The sequence below is a fragment of the Enoplosus armatus genome, chromosome 6, assembly GCF_043641665.1.
Source record: "Enoplosus armatus isolate fEnoArm2 chromosome 6, fEnoArm2.hap1, whole genome shotgun sequence".
NCBI lineage: Eukaryota > Metazoa > Chordata > Actinopteri > Centrarchiformes > Enoplosidae > Enoplosus > Enoplosus armatus.
Window position 1 is genome coordinate 14,366,245 of NC_092185.1, and position 22,171 is coordinate 14,388,415.

The window sequence follows — 22,171 nt, forward strand, 5'->3', positions numbered from 1 at the left end:
GTGATTTATAGTGACCTTCCTGAGGAGGAGTTACATACGGTATGTTAGTGAGTACTTCAAAGTTTAAATATTTATGAGTACACGTTTGAATCAGGGTGTTGAGAACACAACAGCAGACAAACACCAGCTCTGAGTTTTCAGTTTTATTTAAGGTTCATTTTTCCAGACCTGCAGAGGACAGTTCACTTCCTTTAAGCGCCTCATTTTTGTTTTTTGTTTTTTTCTCGCAACATCACGTTAAAACCCATTGTATGACTCTGTGTTGGTTTCTCCTGGATGAGTTTGTTCATTTTGTGAATACTGTTAAATAGGGAACAGGAGGAGGAGGGGTGGTGGTGGGGGGAAAGGGGGAAAGGGAGAGAGAGAGCGAACACGAATCAGAATTAAGACTTCAAAAAGAAAAAAGGCGGTGGTCGGAGAGGTCGATCTCAAGTCCTAAAGGCTGAGAGCTGCTTAAATCACTACTACAGTACTTGGTTTTGTCTTGCAGCGCCTTCAATTGTGACACACATTCACATACAGTTGCCGAAGTCAATACTGCATATTTTTCAGCAATCATCGACGCTAGACTCCCCTTCCAGTCACTCGAGCTCCTTTCTCTCGTCTGTCCGTTTTAAGGCCTCGTTTAAGCCCTCGTGGGTCGAACAAAGGGACCTGTTAACCCTATTGCTACCCTCATTAGTATTTTTGACATTTCCTCATCCATCTCGTCATTGTCCTATCTACTTGGTGGCTGTCCATGTTAGGGCTAGCTACTGTAGGTACCACACAGTGGCACTGTGAGTAAGAGTCTAACCCTAGTGCTCAGGATGTGTGCCACGATCTCCCAAAGCCACGGCTCCCCGCGGTTAGGCAGTGCTCTATCCTCTGATACAGAGGTTCAGCAAAATTTTCCCTCCAGCAGGACGGGGCCAGTGGGAACCCTCCACTAAAGGGAATATGGGCCAAGTGGCCCCTCAAGCAGGCCATCTGTGTCCCTACCTAACAGGGAGCCCATGCATAGCCTGTGCCCTCAACTCCCCTGTGTCATCTGCATTCACTCTCTACAAACCAAATCTCAGCTTCCTTTTTTTTTTTTAACATTAAAAAAAAAAAAAAAAAACACTCAGAAAAAAAAAAGCTTAGTACCAACCCCTTTTCTCTCTCTCTGTCACTTCACCTAATACACAACTTAGCTGTAAGGGTTAACCGTTTCACAGTCTCCTGTTAAAGTGGGGAGGATGAGGGTCTTTGGGGCAAAGCTTCAAGAGCAGATTCACAGCTTGCTTAATTCCTCGAAAACTATTCGTGACTTCAACTTTCAAAAACACAAATGTTGTTCATGCTTAATCATTAGTTACTTTTAAAAAAGACCTCACTCCAGCTCATTTGTTTTGTTGCCAGTTTGTGGAGTTAGACTCTTGTGTCACCACTGGGCGCTCAATGTTATACCACTTCTTGTGCTCTCCGTTAACAGTGAGCTACATGATGAATCCCACGTTACGCCCAGAACTAGATGTAAGGAGTGGTGATGGTAGCAGACAAAGGGCACTGATAACTTGTGTACCACAAACAAAAACAAAAACAAATAGGCCTTCGGAATAGACAAAAAGGAAGGAGGAAGAGAAAAAGAAGAAAGCCTGTTTGTTACTTTGTTAATAATTTTTCATACTCTGCAGATTGGTGTGTATTGCATTGGGGGGAGGGGGGAGCGGGGTACAGGATGAGTGGGTATAAAGTGGTAGTGGGGGAATGGATGGGTGTCTGCTGCAGTCTGTGTTCAGTGGCGGTCCACAGCGGCACTCTGTAGCAGCTCTGTGGCGGGCTGTCCCGGGGGTCTGAAGGCGGTCTGGAAGCCGGGGGGAGGGGAGTGGAACTGGCTGGCGGGGTTGGCTGTAGGAGGGGGCAGGTAGGGAGCCCAGCCGCCGGCGGCTCTGTGGTGGAGGGGGAGGTGGGCATCGAGGAGGCCGGTGTGGAGGGGCTGGGGTGTGGGCACTGCTGAGCCAGCCGGGCCGTCCATCTCTGTGAGCGCCTGCAGGGACTTGAGCCAGTGTGGTGGGTTGTCGTCCTGGAGACAGTCTAAACTGTTTCCTGCTGAGGCCGGGATGCCTAAAGGGGGGTGGGGGGGGTAACAGAGAGGGGTCACAGAAGAGATGATGATTGATCTGGCCTTCTTGTACAAGAAGAACTTTGTGTCAACTTATTCAGAACTCTATTAAATCTGATAAATACCATTAATCAATATTTAACTTGATTCACAAAACTGACTTCAGAGCTGAAACGATAAATCGATTCGTCAATTGACAGAAAATTAATTAATTGCTATTATTTAAAGCAAAAACGTCAAAACATTCACTGGTTCCAGCTTACTGTCTCATGTAGTAAATTTAATATATTTAGTCTTTTGGACAAATCCAGCCATTTGAATATTTCACTTTCAGCTCTGGGAACATCTGATGGACATTTTTAATATTTTGACATTATTTGTAGAAACTGCAAAATTATGTAATGCAGCAGGGAGAAAAGGATCAAAAATTATTATTATTATTTCAAAGGCTTTTGTATTGTAACATGTTTCTGGTATTTTGTCCACAAATTGTAAAACCCTTCTTCTATCAGCTAATATCCTCATGAATTAAAAACTTGTGCAATTTCACGTGTAAATGAGCTTTGAAGGGCTTTGGGAAATTGTGATGGGCATTTTTTACTATTTTCTTACATTTTTATAGGCCAAGCAATTAATTGAGAAAATAAGCAGTAGATTAATCAAAAAAGAACAGCTAGAACAGTTAGTTGCAGCCCTAATTCAATTTACAACAGTATAAAACAGTAGCTGGAACCACCAAATGCTCTGCATTTTTTGTTGTTAAGTGACTCAAACAATTAATCGAATACCAAAATAATTGCTGACTGACTTTCCGAGTCATTTCAGTTACTTTCTACCTGTGATGATAGCAGGGTCCATCCAACTGGCTGTGCCGTCCCAGCTCAGGCTGTGTGAGATGCCCGCTGGCCCCGCCGGCCCACCAATGTGGTTAACACTGTTGGAGGATGAGGACGATGAAGAGGAAGAGGAGTTTGGGAGGCCCCCGAAGTTGATATTGATGTTGGGCAGGAGAGCTCTCAGGCCGTCCTGCCATTCTTTCACATTTAAACCCTCTATAGAGCCACTGTTTTCTGCAGGAGAAGAGAGCACAGATATGTCAGCTCCTCACGTGTTGTCATCACAGACTAGTGGTCAGTTGCAGAACTGCATCCACCAGTATTTCTGTTTCCTCTGCAAGGTCAATAAAAGCTAATCAAACAAGTATCACAATGCTACGTGGCAGTATACATATGTTGTGATATTAAATAACATCATTATGCAACACATCTGATCTGTTTTAACATGCTCTGCTTCCACCGGACACAGAAAGGTGCCACAGTGACCCAGGTGTCCGGTACCTGAGATGGGGATCCCTCCCAGCCCTGTGTTGTGCTGAGGAGGCAGATTCAGGTCCAGGAAATTACTGTGTGAGGCAGCACTGGCTGAGTGGTTCAAGTGTGCGAGGTTATTTCGTGTGGGGACGCCCATCCAGGGGTGTCTGGCGGCTGGCTGCTGCTGACTGGCCTGGCTGTTCTGACTGCCGGGGAAACTGAAGGAGCTGTAGATGGCTCTGTGGTGGAGCTGGGGGAGGCGGGGAAGGCCGCTGGGGAAGTGGTGAGAGGCGCCGGGGTTAGGGTTGGGGGGTAGCAGGCTGGGACCATGATGGCTCCCGTGGCCAAAGGGCCCCGGGGACAAGGGGCTCTGATCCTGCACCGACAGCTCCTTCTCTATCAGGTCGGCCAAGGCCTTGCGGGTGACGTCGAAAGGATCGAAGCCCAGATCGTCGTCCTGCTGTTTGCTGGACGAGCCGAAGCCAAAGGCCGCCTGCCAGTCTGTGGAAGAAGACACTGGTATTGTGTCTGTGAGGAAAGAAGAAAGAAAGTTACTGGAACCGTCCTCGATGTGTTTAGTAAGCTGACTGATAAGTGGATTGGCTTTTAACTTTGATTTAATTCTTCCAATGTTTACCTCAGAGTTGGTTTATGTATGCATTTACGGTTTTCTTTTATTTTCCCTGTAAAGCACTTTGTAACTTTGTTACATTAAGTTAATGTTCATAAAATGTATAATATTATTATTCCTCAAACTGGATCTCTGATATTGTTATTTCTAAGATACATGCAGAAGAATATTTTAAGGTGTCAAAAACACCATAAAAAAATAATTATTGACTAAATGTTGACTAGGTCCATAACAAACAGTTGATTAATGTATTAAGAGGTTTAAGCATTTTGCCCCTTTAAGCATTTTGCAAATTTTATCATCTAGGGTGATTTACAATGCCTGCAACAGCAGAACATGCCTCAATTAATGAGACACCACTATTGCAGTCATGATGCTAATGGCCACAGTATTATCTATATATAACAAATAGTCGGAATAATGCAGCTGCAGGTCAACCCATTGGTTGAAAATTTGACAAAAAGCGCAACCAATCAGGCACTTACGACATACAAAATGTTTTAATTCAATATCCATTGTACCTGATGTGAAAAGGCTCTGTGGTTCGGGGGTCATGGGCCAGTCAGAACTGCCGCGGGGGGAGCTGGGGAAAGGGGGTAGGCCAGCGGGGAGGGGATTAGGATGTCTGAAGTTACTGTTGTCTGAAAAGAGCGACTGGGACTCAGCTGCCGCACCCTCGAAGGGTGAACGGGCTGTGAGGTCTGACACGCTGATGGGCACCACCAGGCTGGGCTTGGTTAAACCAGGGGGAGGAGAGGGGGAGTCACTGGTGGGTATCTGGAAGAAGAGAGAGGAGAGAAACACTTGTGAGATCGTCCTTCTCAGACCTGATTCACCTTCATTTATGTGTAACCACAATAGAACACAGTGGAGGTCTTTCTACCTGTTGTAAAGTCTCTCCATTCACCATTCCGATTGACTCTGGAGGTTTGTCACTGGGACTGCAGGCAGACACGTGACACATTTAGATACGGTTAAACAAACACATAAAATGCATTTCTTTAAGGATACGTTGGTGCTATTATCGAGAAGTAGTCTATATTACCTGTTACTGTCACAGTTAGAGGAGAAGGGGGACAGGGCGGTATGCTGACCAGGACCCAGCTCTGTTTCTAGCCCATCTGAAGTAATAACTTCTTGGTCTAGATAGTCTAGCAACGGAGGAGACTTGCGGTCCTCTGAAAGCCCGTTGGCCAGTTTGTTATGTCCTGACAGCGTGGGCCACCCATCTTTACCATTGCTACTGTTGCTTCTGTTTACAAAGCAGGAGAAAAATCAAGCTTAGCACAACGATCAAGTTGCACTGTGGAAGTAATACGAGGAAGAATATAGAAGAAGAAAACAAAAAAACAACCTCTGTGTGGAGTTGGATTTACTCTTTGACTTCTCTGTTCCACATGCTGGAGGTTGTAGAAAGCTAGGGTTAATTTTATAGAGGTCTTGGAGGAGTTTCTGCTCATACTCTTGATGTTTTCCCGCCTACAAACAAATGACACAACATTAGTCAACACTTATCATTTTATGAATGCACAAAGCATAAACCACCATCAACACACACAGCAAAGAGCAAAAATGTAATTCACATTTCAAACAGAGAAACAACTACTTCACCTGCATCTCCTCTTTAGTAAAGCTAGCTGCTTCATCCCCCAGTTCATGTAGATACATACAATCAGGTTTGGGACACTGCATACTTTTAAGGAAGTAACTGCAGTACTTTGTTGTGCCTAAAGAAGCCTGTAACAGAGAGACAGAAAGAAAGCTATTTTACATTGCGGGTTGTTTAATATGAGGATGTTTACATTTTACAGACAGGAAGAGGAAACAGAACAAAGTCATCACATTGATTTTTTATATGAGATCAGCACTTAAAACACAAGTTAAAGTGAAAACCTTCTCACCTTGAGTGTTCTGCCATCAACAACCACATTGTTCACACACTGTATTGCTCTTAGAGCATCTTCAGAGCGAATGTAAGTGACATAAGCGCTGGCACTAGGCCCCTGAAAAAACAGAAAATCAAAGTCAGACTGTAGCTGTGTCTTTCTAGGGCGGCAATGATCAATTACTTCCATTATTGATTGCTCACATGTTTAATCAGTTAACTTTTCCATCCCTCAATACTTGTAATCACTCAAATAAATTAAATATTAAATATATAAATCAATTGAAAAATAAAAATAGCGATAAAAAAGAAAGTAATATATGTAACTGAAGGGGAAAATTACAATAATATGCAACTAAAATGACTTAATAAACAAGCATATCTGTTTCACATTTTTCTTTGGTAAAAGACAAATGTTTTTTTCAATTACAAAAATTAATATTGATTAAGTTCTGTTACGGCTTATAAACGTATGAGTTGTGAGACCATCAATACGTCAATATAATCCAACCTCTCACCTGTGAACCGGCGTAAGATGTGCTATTGTTGATGACCACTTTATGGATTTTCCCAAACCTCCCAAAATACTCTGGTCGTTTTAGGACCTTGTGGGCACAATGCAAAAAATATGTATATCACTTGAAGCTTCAATGGGAGGTTTCACTGAGAGAACTTTAAATGTGCATTAAAATCATTCCCTATCAAAGTATTTATGATTTCCACTGTTGGTGTCAGATAAGTCCAAGATAAATCATCTAGTGCCTTTAGTTTGTCAAAGCTTTATTCACATAAAGCTAAAATGACAACAGTTCCAACACTCCAATGTCGCTGATTTCTTTGGTGGCGACATTGTACTCACCTCCGGGTCGGCGAGTCGCTGCGAGAGCCCCACCACAAACACCAGGTTTCTCTGGACCACTCTGACACTGGCCAGGTGCTTGCGGTTTTCTGTCACCTTCTGCTTCTTCTCGTTCTGTTTCTGCTTCTTTTCGTTCTTTATCCTTTGTATCTCTTCCTGTGACAGAGGCTTGTATACAGCGGGGTCCTCTGGGTACGGCTACACAAAAACACAAACCATTTAGTTACAAAGATATCCACCACTTGAAAAGAGAAACACTTCTAGTTTCAATGATGTGGCTTTGTAAAGGATAGTGGGTAAATCAGGACTTTAGTTGTCAATATGGTAATTCAAAAGGCATCACTAGCCAACCTGCTGAGGCTGTAAATTGTGAATGATGATGAACTGTTGTTAAATGTTACTTTAGAAGGGGGAGCAAACGTTTATCTCCCCCCTATATGAGCATTTGGACACTCAACATCATCATCATCTGTTTTCCTAAACAGATCCCCTCTGTTGTCATGTCAGATGAATCACCCTTCGGTTGTGATGGGTTTCTCTGATATCGCCTTCATCTCATCATCTCCTCACCTTTCTGCAGGCGGGGCAGAGGCCGTTCTCGTCTGTGCGGATGCGGTGCCAACAGAAGCGGCAGATCTGATAGCCGCAGGTGCAGGGGAAGAAGTTGACGTCATCAATCTCCAACGGCTCCATGCACAGAGGGCACTCCATGGGGTCGTCCTTCATTTCAGGGCTGTGGGACATCCTATGGCGCGGTGGGGGCGATTGTTGAAGCTGGTCACAGAGCACAGGGCTAAGAAAACATACAAAGGCTAAGTATAAGCACTCCATCATGACATGATTGAAAATAATAAACAGAACAACTTCCCCACACACACGTACTGTACACAACACTGAAACTGACTTTCTGACCACCAAGGTCACAATATCAGACACAATGTATTTACACAAATAGAGTTTTACCTATTCAGCAGTAGAGGAAACACTATATTCAGTTGCCAGGTTATTAGGCCGACCTAGCTAAACTACTGCAGTCTAATGCAATACATCTCACTTTAATGTCAGATATAATATTCAGTTTTTGATTAAACTTTTCAGAGAGGTGTTGATTCATCTTTATGGTCCTTTAGGAGGTTATAGTTTGTGGTGCTGCTGAATTACATTGTGCTGTAGGCAGAGATGTTTCTGATGTTTCGTCTACTCCCTTTATACCATTAAGGGTAGATGAAATATTTCAGAGCTGAAATGGTTAGGTGATAGAGACATTTGACAGAAATGAATTGGCAAGTAATCGCTTCAGTCAACGAAAGTGTCATAAATTCACTGGTTCCCACATTCTTACATGCAAATATTTGGTGGTTTTCATAACCATCTATGATAGTAAATTGTATGTCTTTGAGTTACTGGCTGTTGGTTGTACAAAACAAGCAATTTGAAGCTGTTACTTTGGGCTTTGGGAAGTGTAAAGGGTCCCAAACTACAGTACAGCCTCTAAAAATGATCATCAAGTTGAATCAACACCTCTCTCAAACAGTTTCAACAAAAACTGAACATTATAATCTCCATGAAGGTTCGAGTTATTCCAGGACTTTGTATTAGACTGTATTAGTTTTAGCTACGTGTACCTAATTAAAGAGAACAGACTGCATATCTTAGAAAACAAGCCAAAACCAACAGCCCCCATGTCAAAGTGATAATGCGGATGTTGTGGTATCTTTCAGGGATTGACAGTACTAGAAACAACGTCACGATAGAGAGAAATTCAACAAACTGCGTTTATTTACTAATGAAATGTCTGTTACTAGCTGTTAAACACCAGACCGGTTTCTACGTGACAACACTGCTGCCAGCAGGCGAACTCAATGACAAGCCCAGATTGGGAAAACCCGACAGTGTAAAGTTTAATTAGACGATAACAGAGAAATGCCAACATTTTGCTAATAAATTAACATGTACACGAGTATCACGGGTTTGCTGCTTCGCTGACAGATATCAGCTGATTGGTGAAGTCGTGTATGAAGCCAGAATACCTAGCTAGTTAGCCAGGCTGGTAACTTTAGCTGCTCTGTCTTCTGGATCGTACATTATGACAGATGTTATTTGACTAACGTTAGGCTAAGCTAACATTAGCCGCGAATTGGTAAAAGAAGCCGGTCTAACTAATAGGAAGTAACCAGGGGCAATTGTAAGTTTAATCACAAAAACAAAATATACAGAGATGAATATTGAATATATATTGACGTTAAACTTTTAAAAAATCGTATGCCATAATGATACGTTTTCGCCTAACGTTACATGTTAACTGACAGCTTGCTTTATGCTAACCGCTAGCATCGGCGTAGCCAGAATGCTACATTATCATCGAAATATACGGGGTTTTGGAGCCAAGCTTACGACGCGGCCTACACAAGCTAACGCTCAACTGGAGGCAAGTTGTTGGCACTATAAACAACTGACATTGGTCTCACGACAGTAAGATTACCTGGGCAGTGATCCAATAAGCTTGACAATACTTTAGTGTCAGTCTGTAAAATCGCAACAGGCAAAACTGTCCTTTATTTGTTGAGGGAGGATGGAAGCTGGCTAGTCTGGCTAGCAACTTGGCTAACGTTAGCGTTACTTACCCTGTCCGTATTTAGCTTAGGATTCCACTCCAAGGGAGTCACACCAAATTGGGCGGGGACTGCGAGCCAATATATCTGAAATGTCTAAATTTCTACAAACGGTCACATAAGACAACCGTAGGTGTGTTGTTCTGTTGTAATTAAAAGGCTATAAAGATGTTTTGCCCCTTTCTTTTCTTGGTATTGTAGAGACAATTTACGCTCTAACCACCATCTTAGCTAGCATTAAAGTAGGGAGGAGGGAATGGGGCAAGTGTTCAATACAACTGAGTCTGCGCATAGGGACAGATGCTTTGTGGGAAATTGAGTTTTAGGCGTTGGATTGTTGCCAGTTAAACTACACAACAGTATATGAATTAGTTCAAAATCAGAATCAGAATCAGAAACAGAAACTGTTTATTGCCAAGTAACATACATTACAAGGAATTTGCCGTGGACTGAAGGTGCTATTGTTTTGACAACAAATAAGTAGAATATAAAAGGTAAAATAAGAATAAAAATAAAAATAAGATAAGATAAATAACAAACAGTGCAGTGACCAAAATAAGGTAAAGCGTCCAGATAAAGTGTCCAGAAGGGGGTGGGTGTGTTAATGTAATGCAGGGGGGACAGGGGTGATGTACGTTAATATAACTTGTGTTTGTGTTCGGGGGGGTCAATGTAAGTTTGTCAGGTAGTTCAAATTAGCTCCACCTTGACAGACAGCTACATTATAATGCAGCTTACATATTACTGCATCAAAAATAATAGTAACAAACACTTTTGCGTAAATTGAATTTTGAATTCAGGGTTTTTACTTGTAATTAAGTATTTAACTTAAGAAAACACCCCGAGAACTTCCTCCACCACTGATGTTAAATACGTACCTTTCTTTATCATGAGAAATCAAAACACCAGAGTACCTTATTATAATGTTTCATAATTTATTTACAAGGTTTGTTTGTCTCAAGCACAGTTTGGGAAAAGGTGTTTGTTTTTTTTCCAAACATATCAGTTATTATAGAACAATATAAAATATATTAAAAAAATTTGATTCAATTTTTTTGTGTCATCTTCTTACATTCATTTACTCAGTCACCATGTTACATAATGGTTTCACAAGAATCCAATCACACATTTTAATGCCAAAAATGATAAAATACTGAGAAATATATTAAACAACCCATTGCATAATAGACCCAATCTTCACACATTTCTTCAGTACTTTTTCAAAATTGAAAATATTTTAATCTATCCATATGAAGCTGGGTTTGGGCCAGGACTGAGTCTGGACTTTGTTGGGATCCACAGAGTCTAAGGTGAGCATGGGGGCGATGGGGTGCGGTGACGCCAGGGACAACCGTGCAGCCAGGAGCCCCATCCGTACACAGCTGTCTGTGTCTCGCTGCTGGAGAATCCCAGCCATTAAGGCACCTGCAAGGCTGCCGACAGAACGGGGATGAGTGTCTTTTGTTTAAATGTTTAGGCATGATTTTAGTGAGAGAGAGTAGAAAGTATGACAGGGACATGGAGAGAAAGAGGTCATGGGAAATTAAATGTGGATGAAACTGAAACAGAGGTAGTTTGGAAAAAGAAATTAAAACAAAAATAGGGAAGAGAAAGTAGGTCAAGTAAATTTTTAGCACCTATCTCCTGCTCCTGATACATTCATTGTCTCCTCTGCTGTCACAGTCAGTGCTGGGTAGTGGAGAGCACAAAGCTGCCTCCTCTGCGAACACAGGTGCAGTAAACATCTTCACTTTCACTGTCATAGTAATCATCATCATCAGTATCAGCTTAAACATAGGTTGCCCTCACCCTCTTCTGTTTTCTTGGCTGCAGGTTGACCGAGCCTGCATCATGCTCTCCGCACACCATCACCCCATTGGCCCCCAGTGTCACCACCAGACAGTGAAGATGCTCCAGAAGGGGGCGCGAGAGAGCTACAGCAACACTCAGCACCTCGTCAAGACAGCTCGGCAGCACTGCCACCCCACAAGACAAAACCACATCAGCTTTTATCTCTTTATTTGCATTTTTCTCAAGAACCCGATAACAACTGTGGGTGGGAATATGTGTTTGAGAGCATGAGGGAGTAAAATGAGAGAAATAAGTCTACATTAAATAGTTGGACTTTAATATTTAAATACTTAAGGAACACACTTTACCTTCAGGTGTTGGGATACCCAGAGTTTTGTTCATGGTGCACAACTCTGCCAGGTTTGGGGATGAATAGGAGAGAGACTTCCAGGCGCCTGAAAGGAAAGGCTTACAAGCCTTTTCTGAATCTGTTGGCTCATACCAAACTGTGACACACATTGATTGTATTGTATTAAAATCAATGAAAGCTTCTATTCACGATCATTCATAATCATTTAATGACCATCTCCCCATGCTTACCATTGATATTGTGTTTACTGGCAATGGAACAAACGTAGTCGATGGTGGAGACGGGAATGTTTCCATCGAGACACACAAGAGTGGCTGATGAAAGCTGCTTCTCAAACTGTGACACCTTTAAAAAGATATTCAAAGATAGAATAAATAAATAAAGAGCAATTAAGTAAGTAACCTTTATTTCTATAGCACCTTTCTAAACAAGAGGTGCTTCACAGGTGCACATTAAATACAACACCATGAATTGTAATTGTTTCTGGACTTTAAAATGTCAGAAAACTGTAATAAAATTTGTCAACACCTGCGCTTACTGGTGGTGCCACTAAGAACATCTTACAAATACAAGTCTCAAAGTCCAGTTCAAAATGACATGATGAGCTCATTACTTGACATATGAGCATGCACACATATTATATGCAATGTCCGCTTCCATCAGTTCTTGTATTTTGAATTTCGTCCAGTATGTGCATGTGCTGTTTTGGGTCCATTCCAGTGCACCACTGCCAATGCACATTACTATATACAGAGGTAACTAATGAGTATAAATACATTTAACTGCTATAGCAAAATAAACCATAAATAGCATAAAAATTTGGGTTTGATATGGTGAAAATTTTGCAGATTACAACTTTAAATAGCGAATATAGTTCTGTATATGGTATTGGAGCACAGATCCTGGCCTAGCCTTCCTAAAAATTAATAACTTTGTCAGTTTAACTTACATACTGCGCTGTGATTTGCTGATGAATGTCCATGTCTCCCAATCCAAGACTCAGTTCCCCACCCTCAGTGATAACAGCACAGTAAGTAGCTGTGCTTTGCTCTTCTAGCCTGGCCACACCACTTGTGTTCTTACAGAAATAAGAAAAAAAGTCAGGAACTTAACATTTACATATTCAAGTAAAAGGGATTGTAATCATGCTTAATAATAAACAGTTTGTGTCCACGTACCATATGTTTACAGTAGTTTAACACTGCGTCACTGTGTGAATCAGCTCCAGCAGCTGAGATGAACAGGGGTTTACGGTCTAACCGACTCAGAGAGTCTTGCAGGAAGGCACCAAAGAAGTGAGTGTGAGACAATCAGATTTAAAGTACTGATGAAAACATGTGCATGAACATAATGTGATGAAAACCCACCAGCGATATTCCGGCCTACGCCACCAAATGACTGACAGACACTTCCTGGGTTGGTCTGTCCAAACTGAAAGAGACAACATGTTTTCTCAGAAGTCATTATAACCTCCATAATATGGTCTTACATCATCTGGAGGATTGCGGATACATATAATAAATTAAACTTACATGAAGAGTTTTTGTTTTTCCTTTAGCAATAAAATCAACATTTATTCCTCCTATGACGACCTGTAAAAGAACAGCATTGTGGGAACTGTGCCGATATTATAATATAAAGTCCATCATGTGTGTTTATACTCACAATATCTGATTCTGAGTCTGATGAGTGTTTCCCATGATGATGGGTCTTGCCCTTTAACTTTCTCTCATTCATTTGTTTTGAGAGTGCGCAGGCTATCTGACTGCCAACTTTAGCATTGTTATGAATGAGAGCAATGTCTAAGAACATAACAAGTTAAGGACATTTTAGTTGTAATATGCTCAAACGGAATCAACAGTGGACCTTTGAGGCTACTGTAACATTGTTTGACCTATAAGAAAACAAATGTGTCAATCTTCTTTTTTGTTTTTCAAAGAGTTTGATATGATCATGTTCTCCGCTTGAGTTCAGATTTTCAGAAGGATACTGGCCTGAAGGGACTTTCCTTTAGTCAGCTCATTGACCTTTTGAAGAACGAAAGGCGTCACATCTCTTCCTGTTATACCTTTAGCACTGAAATCAAAAAGAGAACAAAGAGTGAGCACTGTTTTCAGCTGAGAACATTCACATTGCCACAACCACAAAGAAGTCCAGACAGACATTTTCTCTGATGTCACTGAACTAGTATCTCAAGCCACAGAGACTTTGTGTACCTTGCCTCTGTGACTGCAGCCTGTATGGCTTCCTCTATCTGCAGGCCGGCTGCTGCGTGCTCCTCTGGGATGGGCACCGCTAACAGGACACCACTTTGGAGACCCAGTGACAGAGTGCTCGCTGAACAACACAAAAAAACCCAGATCCACATTCATAACCTCCATGTGTCAAGAGTCAAAGAAACAGTGTTGAGGATATAAAATGCTGATATACCGATGAGTTTTGCAGCCTCCTCAGGGTTGCAGACTTGGTATGGAGAAGTGAATCCGCTTTGTGGAGAGAAGAAGGCTGGGAAGTTCTTCAACTTTCCATAAGTGGCTACACAGACTCCCTGCGTCTCCTAATAAAAGATACAGAACAGAAATACACAACAGTCCTCACCCAGAACCCTTTAAACACAGCTCTGCCCAACACACGTCTGCTTCTTTTGATTCATTCATTAATTTTGGAAGTACTGTGGTAAATGAACTACAAGCCAATATGTATGTATGACATGTAGAAGACTTGCAAATACATATTTGGCTGACACACAATGAGAAACATAGTATTAGATATAGAGACAACATTACTCTGAAAAATTATCTCAATATTCTTACAAGGAACTCGAGGGTGCGGCCGATGTCCAGAATAGACTTGACACCAGCAGAGACCACTGCAATGGGAGTCCTGCCGAGTTCTGTCAGATCTGCACTGATGTCCAGACCTGGAGGAATAAACATTGACTCAATGGTGACGAATTGTAAACCTTCACATAACTATTACAGTCTCCAAATAAGGAGTTAACATGATACTAACTTATTCTTCTTAACATGCCAACAAGACAAACTCACAGTCCTGACAATTTTGGTGTCCTTTTACATGGAGGCCTCCTCTGGATCATATTTGTGACTTTATAAGCACTCTCATCTCTGTTCATGGTCTTTGTCATCAAATCCAGATTGACATAAAATAGCTGAAGGACTCCATGTGACAGGAGGCCAAAACTATCCAGTCAGTGAGTCTGTTTTCATGGTTTGTTAATAATAAGTTGGTGTCAGTTTGTATAAAAGTCAGGTCAGTACTTTCCAACAAGGTACCAGTCTGCTTACTGTTCTCTCCATCTCTGTGAACTCCTCCAATGCCTCCTGTGACAAACACAGGGACACCAGCTCGATGTGCTGCTATCATAGTGGCTGACACGGTCGTTCCCCCGGAGAGCCCCTGAGAAAATAACATACAGCACAGCATTCAAAACAACCACCGCAAATAACTGACTCAGGTAATCAAAGTGGATGAGGTTGTAGACAGAGATTATTTTGATACTTATATTTCAGATGAGTGGCGGTCTCACCTTGCTGATGACGTAGGGCAGATCACGGCGGGACACCTTCATGGAGCTCTTGCAGCGGGCGAGGTGGTCAAGCTCCTCTGCCGACAGACCAACACGGACTTCACCCTCAATCACTCCGACTGTGGCTGGAGTGGCTCCCTCAGCTCTCACAATGGCCTCCACCTCCTTTGCTGTTCTGCATGAACACATTAACGGCACTCATTATCAGTGATTAAAATTAGCTGTTGGTATCAAGAGTCTATTGGAGGTTAAATGAGGGTACCTCAGGTTGTGTGGATAGGGCATGCCATGTGTGATAATAGTGCTCTCGAGTGCGACCACTGGTTTGTTTTCTGCCAGCGCCTGTGATACAGATGGATGAACTCTAAAGAGGCTGTCTAAGAGAAGAGGTCATAGTTCACAAATCATCATCATTATTATTATTAATTTGTTACAAATTGTGTTAACGTTATACTTTGAAATTTACCATTTTTGCTCAGTCTGCTCTGATAAGTTGTGACGCCTCTTCTCACGATAAGTGCAGCGGCTCTCTTCAGCATCCTCATTCTGCTCAGATTTTGAGGGAAACCCTGAAAACATGAAGAGTTTTTACATTTCAGAGTGAGAAACTGTGTCAGCTGATGCTCTTCTATCCAATCAACTTGTGCCATTCAAGGTTCTGTTGCAGCCTGATGCTTGCAGATTGCTCTACCAAAGGGTCTCCCTTCCAGTGTTCCTCAGGCAAGCACTGGTTGGTAATTTAGGATGTGATTTTTTATATTATTTTTTATGTGTAAGCAACAGTTTTGTAGGTGACTTTGATCTTTTGAGTCTAGAAAGAAGACTAAGAGAGAGAGTGGGACTCCTTTCCAGCATACAGTCAAAATTACAGTCCAACAACATTAATTTACACGTGAAACGTCACAATGTCTCAATCAAAGCTTAATTTTCACTGTTTTTCAGAATGAATTGCAAACAAGAATGCACTAAAGAGACTACAGGATTGATTTTATTCCTAAATATACTTCCTGCAGAAAACATTTCATAACATACGGTGCATCTAACTTAAAGTTTATAGTAGACCAATCTTTAAGAAAGAACTGTAGAGGTCACATACGATGTGCTTGTCAAAATCGAAACATTACCTCAGCTTCTTGAAGTAAAAATCAAATAGGCTCCCCAGTTGCATCACACCCTGCAGTGTGTTTTCTGTCACTGCAAGGCACAAGTCCAGCTCAACCATTGAGAGGATTTTCTTTGCCCCAGTTAGTTGGGACAAACTCCCACCGCCCTCCCCCCCTTTTTTGGGGCCACTCTCAGAAACTGACACTCACATTCCTGAGCTGGAGTCTGTATTGTTATCTGTTTTTCCCACTTCAGTGCATTTATACACCAAAGACTGTTAGCTGAAATGTATTACATTGTCAGTAGCTTATCTGTCTTTAATCTAATGCCTCATCAATGACTGAGTGGATCAGAGACACATCAACAAACACACAAAGTACAATTGAAACACATCTGAAAAGCTGCATCAATCTAAAGGAGTTATCAACATGAACTAATTTCTAGAAAAACATGCTCAGTGCAGCAGGAGGGAGACAGTTGACCTGTAGTAGAAATATTGACTATTTAATCAAAACATCCAGTGCTTTGAGATATTAAAAAGCACATAGCACATTACATTCAATGAGCTCCATTATAAAGAAAGAAGAGTGTCCCAGTGCTTACCTTCTGTAGTTCAACAAAAATGCTAGAAACTTTGCCCAGAAGGCTGAACTTTGACCCACACACTGTTTACACAGCCCACAAGCATCAACCACAGATCTCTGCGGTCTGAACTACTCTGGGATTCTCTCCTGAGTGAAAGCAAGTGATATTTAACATTAATGCAACATGCAAAAATACTGCAGAATGGATATGAAGACAAGCAGATACATGGTAAAATACAAAAACAAAACCATTAAAGAAACCATGAATGTATACAAAGTGTCCACGTATTTCCTTTCTTTTAGATTCACACTGAAATCTGGTAACTGGTTGGAGAGAAGTTACACATACAGATTCATTCAAGTCTTCTACAACCAATATGTTTTACATCATGCTCCAGTAAGAGTTTTTAATATCTGTTGATATCTGCTGGTGATTTCTCTTCTCCAGATTTCTGTTGCTCCCATGATGTCGTCATAACTGATGGACTGCTATAGTTTCACAGAACAGTGGATTAGATAGAGTTGAACTCAGCTGAGGTGAGTTAAATCCTGTTTTATCTCCAGCGAAATCACTTTCTTATGTATTTACATGACTGATGACTCCGGTTGAGTCAGGTACACAATATGCATTGAGGTTTGTGGTTGTTTTTGCATCGTCAGAGCTGCTGATGTCTCCTCAGCCTCCAAATCTGAGCTTTCCAGTAATTCATCTTCAAACCACGGTGGATGCTCCAGCTGATACACATGAAAAGCCTCTATGGCATCCCGCAGGGCTCTACCCGAGGGACAGTGGTAGTACTCGTCCTCTGAAAGCCCTTCAATGTGATTCACTCTGCCCGGTTCGTGTTTCTCAGTGTCCAGGATCCTGAAAAAGAGCTCCTCAAACTGTTTCATCAGTTTGTATCGCACTGTGATGTTGAAAGGTGAAGGAACATCTTCTTCAGAACAAACATCGTCAAAGTAAGCCACTATGTACTTTTCAAACGACGCGGATCGGATAAAATGGGGGACCATGAGGCTGAGGGCTGGACTGAGCATGTCACCTACAGGTGAGAGGGTGTCCTCTCTCAGAAAAACCTGTTTGTCACCACACATGGCTCTCCATTTAGCTTGTACTCCTCGTGAGCACAGGATTAGTATTTTATCTGAAGAGCTTTCTATTTGTTCTCTGTGCCAGTCCAACCACTGGATGCTTCCCAACACTCCCAGTCTTGTAGAGTCCATCAGATCCAGGACCACTTCAGTGCCACATTTGGTCGCCAGGAAGGCACAAAGCTTGAGAACAATGTTTTTATATAAAGGGTGGTCGAGAGAGTAGATGACGAGGACTCTTTTTCTCTCTCGCACTTGAAAACCTTCTGGTTGCTCTTTGGCAGCAGATGAGGATGTGTTCACAGGATCTGAGAGAAGAGTGATGTCCATTGATTAATTATCAATTCAAGCTGTGTTTTCTATTCAATACAGTGCATTTATAAGAAGGCAAACCTTTGTGAGATGTTCTCCACAGTAAATAAGCGAGACAACCACCAATGAGAAACAGCCCCACAATTGCCTTTATAATTACAGTACGTGGTGGATAATCTAAAGACAAAAAGGAAAGAAAACATATGATTCACTGAATGCCTTTACAAATACAAAGAGGTGAATTCAGATATTATTACACCAACCTCCCCAACCTGGAGGTCCGTCTACATGAATCTGAGGGGCTCGCAAGATGATTAATGGGATAGGAAAGAAGAAAAAAAATAACCTTCTGCTACATAGCTTTGCATTCATTTTTGGTATTTTCTCACCGCTTTGGGTCTCAAACATTTATCTACCATATTGTATATATGTCAAGAATATTACTTACACGGGCAGTAATCGATTATTTTCTCGGGTCGCCAACAGTCATTCTGGCATCGAATAAAAAAAGGCTGAATCTTTAAAACAAGCAGAGTAATGTGAGATTTCTTTATTAACTGTCAGGGATGGGACATTAAATTGAAATTAAAATTGAACCTACCATTAACAACATTTCACATTGTGAGAGCTGCCACAAACCCAACTCAAATGTCACATTCAGCGATGTTCTGTTTTCCTATTTGTTCAAGGAAATGGCAAAGTGAGAAAATGCATTTAAATATCATGTGTGCACTCTAAACAAGCAGTAAATCATACGATGGCAGTCTCACCACAAATTCAGTATAATTACCTTTGAGACATTCTTTGAGTAATGGAAACCATGACTCTGGATGGACACTTGGTATCCCTCCGAGTACTGTGCTGCCTCAAAACCCACAACAATGGATAACTTTCTATGTTCCTTATCCACAGACACATCAGCGGTCATGTGAGGATCCCAAAAACTACCTGTAATAAGAAACGTAGAGTGCCTAGATGGTCCTGGCTCTCTAACAGTAGTCCATTCAAACTCTTGAGATGTAAATAACTAAATAAATTTACCATTTTCCAGACACATTCGGGCCTTCTGGATTCTCCTGTCATCACATCCTGGTCATGACAATAAATATTACAAGAAGCTGATTAGGAGGTTTTAAAGTTTGTATTGTATTAGATGTACAAGAAGAATCAAAGCACTGAGTGAATTGTGGTAATCATCCCATAAGACTCAGACGCTCTTCAGATGCAACAAATTATAATTTTTTGTATGACAAAGTGGGATAAGAAAAGTTAGGTTTTTTTTTGTCACAATATATATTAAACTGATCCTTTCCTGGGATTGTTTATCTCGGCTATACACACATTACTACTTCCTGAGAAGGCTAGATTCAAGAGCACAAATATTCTCACATTGCTTATCTTAATGGTGGTAATGATCCCTGAGACATCTTCTGTCATAATCACACGATGTAGTCATACATGAACACAATAACATAGAATCAATATAACTTGTAACCTTTAACTTATATATAATAGTATATATAAAATAATACATGTCTCCCTGCTTTTTCATGCAGATTTCAGGGATCTGGGTATGGAGGTAACTCACCTGGGATGGTAATTTGCTTTGTAATCCGGTCTCCATTCTCAGGTTCTGGCAAATTAAAAACTGACACCACATATGAATGCCCAGGCTCCACCACAACTCCATCCAAGGAAAATGTCCACTAATAAAGAAAAGAAATTGTAGGTGTCTAATCTGTAACATCTATATTGCTTGCCACTGTTACGGCAAAAGTATGTTACAATCTTACCTTTGTATATTCTGGAGTCAATGTTTGGTTGAGTTTGTAAGAAAACTGCACACACATACTTTGATGTGTACTTTCATCCAGAATATTTATCTCTGATCCATGAAGCTTCAATACGCCTGCTGTGAATGGAAGAGAGTGTGTGTTTTATGTGAATGTTTTCTCTAAAATGTGAGTAAGTGACAATACTTTATTTTCAAAACCAGATTTTAGCATTACTTACCATCAGCCTTTATTTTCCACGTCACATTCATAACAGAAACAGGCCCATATTTGTCCATCAAGACTCCCACATCCTCACGATCCCATACTGGGCCGATTGGAGCAAGTTGTGCGACCATGCGTTTCTCTGAGCAGTTATCTGACATTTAGGGAACAGTGTATATATTATAATGTTGTGAATATATTCAACGCATGTGCACAAATCATTGCACCGTGCAAAGAATAACACCAAATCCATGTAATGTTTGGAAGGAAAACAGTCAAATGTAAAGATATTGATGAAATATTTCCACCCTCAACATGTTAGTTTTGAACTTTAATCCACTGATTTGACAAATAAGATACTTACTAATTTTACAATTGTCAAGACCCTGGAAAAAAAACACAAGATAAGAGTGACTTCATGAATCCAGGACTATAATATTTATAAGATTGCTTGTATATTTATATATTAAATTGATAAATAGACTTAATCCTCACCCGTTGGTTGCAGTTCAGACGCTTGTCCAGAGTCCTAAGAGAAGACGACGCTGTGAGTCCAGCAGTCAAACAAAAACAGAAAAACGGATCATGGATCAATCTGGTGCAGCTCCACAACACATGTGTAAAAGCTTTAACAACTACTGAGTACACAAGAACAATAATCAACTCCATTTGGAAAAGACGGTTCAATATTTTGCTTGAACAAACACAGAAAGGGCTCACAGTGATCTGATCTCAACCAATGTGATCAGTTTCATGTTTATCAGGCGCTGACGTCTCGACACACAGGAAGGAAGCTCTTATCAAATGTGGTTTGTAGTTTCCATTCTCAAGCAGAGCATTGCAGGGGAAACATTGCTCTCTTAATCTACACAGAGAAATAGAAGTTAGTTTGTCCTTGTACACTGTAGCTTGATGCCAACTGCAAACCAATATGTCAAAACATTAAACAGTAACTAGGGGGCAGCAGTGACCAAATATACAGTGGTAAATTCCCTGTTTATTCATAAACTACTTTTTGGGGGACATGTTTGTCTTTATTAGACAGCAAACAGTAGAAAGTTGACAGGCAATTAGAAAAGAGACACATGCAACAAAAGTCCCTTGAACATGGGATGATGTGATATCAAAATCAGTGTCTAAGAAAGTAACTAAGTACATTTACTCAAGTACTATGCTTAAGTACAATTTTGAGTACTTGTACTTGGGTATTTCTATTTTATGCTACATTATACTTCTACTCCAATACATTTCTGAGGGCAATATTGTACTTCTTACTACATGTATTTGACAGCTGTAGTTACCAGTTACTTTGCAGATTCAGATTATTAATACAAAATTATTAAAGATTAAGCAACCTGGTATATACATTGGTTAGAATCAGCCCCACTTTTACCAGCTGCAACATTAAAGTGATGCTTACACATAAATATTAAAACATCAATAATTATAATCCAATAATACACTTTATTCTGAACGGGTTCATTCTGCATTTTACTTTTGGTACTTTAGGTATATTTTGATGATAATACTTATTTACTGTACTTTTACTCAAGTAAATGTTTTAATGCAGGGCTTTCACCTGTAGCAGAGTATTTCTACACTGTTGTATTGCTACTTTTACTTAAAAGTAAAATATCTGAACACTCCTTCCACCACTAGAGGCAGACAGGACACCTCTTAAACCACATTTTAACATCCAGCCTGACCTCACGTAGCCCTCAAGCAACATCACCAAAATATACAGATAACAGAACATCTCCAGTCCAGAGGATAAACACATGAAGGCCAGGATTATGACCACTAAACCTTCAGATATTCACTGCTTGGTTACCAGGGATTATATTCTATAGGACAAAAATGTGGCCGTGGCTATGTGTTCATTCCTGTCGCTTTGTCTCACTGTTACCGTGACTCCTACTGGACATTGAGCTCAACTGTATCACTTTACATAACACAAAGACAGACAGTCATGTGCCACCGAAATCTGACCA

General features: G+C 40.9%; 3 protein-coding genes across 3 annotated transcripts; all 3 read right to left on the reverse strand.

Annotated features, from left to right (window-relative positions):
- Positions 1-128: 128 nt before the first annotated feature.
- cnot4a (CCR4-NOT transcription complex, subunit 4a) lies at positions 129-9,448 on the reverse strand. Its single transcript, XM_070906960.1, has 12 exons — positions 9,396-9,448; positions 7,342-7,564; positions 6,772-6,969; positions 6,431-6,517; positions 5,929-6,030; positions 5,639-5,764; positions 5,382-5,506; positions 4,911-4,968; positions 4,549-4,804; positions 3,424-3,924; positions 2,923-3,156; positions 129-2,088 (listed from the first exon to the last, which is right to left on the reverse strand). The coding sequence occupies exons 2-12, from the start codon at positions 7,513-7,515 to the stop codon at positions 1,760-1,762; spliced, it is 2,190 nt and encodes a 729-aa protein (XP_070763061.1). The 5' UTR covers positions 7,516-7,564; positions 9,396-9,448; the 3' UTR covers positions 129-1,759.
- An 897-nt stretch (positions 9,449-10,345) lies between these two features.
- LOC139286934 (uncharacterized) lies at positions 10,346-15,636 on the reverse strand. Its single transcript, XM_070907878.1, has 18 exons — positions 15,558-15,636; positions 15,354-15,468; positions 15,092-15,266; positions 14,850-14,961; positions 14,358-14,464; positions 13,975-14,101; positions 13,761-13,881; positions 13,535-13,620; positions 13,210-13,346; positions 13,077-13,136; positions 12,912-12,975; positions 12,723-12,817; positions 12,494-12,622; positions 11,775-11,889; positions 11,543-11,680; positions 11,193-11,359; positions 11,021-11,103; positions 10,346-10,816 (listed from the first exon to the last, which is right to left on the reverse strand). Exons 1-18 carry the CDS (start codon positions 15,634-15,636, stop codon positions 10,621-10,623), a joined length of 2,106 nt encoding a protein of 701 aa, XP_070763979.1. The 3' UTR covers positions 10,346-10,620.
- A 1,615-nt stretch (positions 15,637-17,251) lies between these two features.
- LOC139286296 (interleukin-17 receptor A) lies at positions 17,252-20,935 on the reverse strand. Its single transcript, XM_070907038.1, is given in 13 exon segments — positions 17,252-17,442; positions 17,445-18,179; positions 18,265-18,360; positions 18,632-18,701; positions 18,785-18,859; positions 18,974-19,131; positions 19,225-19,272; positions 19,772-19,889; positions 19,977-20,095; positions 20,197-20,334; positions 20,545-20,566; positions 20,676-20,775; positions 20,901-20,935. Coding segments are annotated over 13 exon segments (1,905 nt in total).
- Between the last annotated feature and the right edge of the window lie 1,236 nt (positions 20,936-22,171).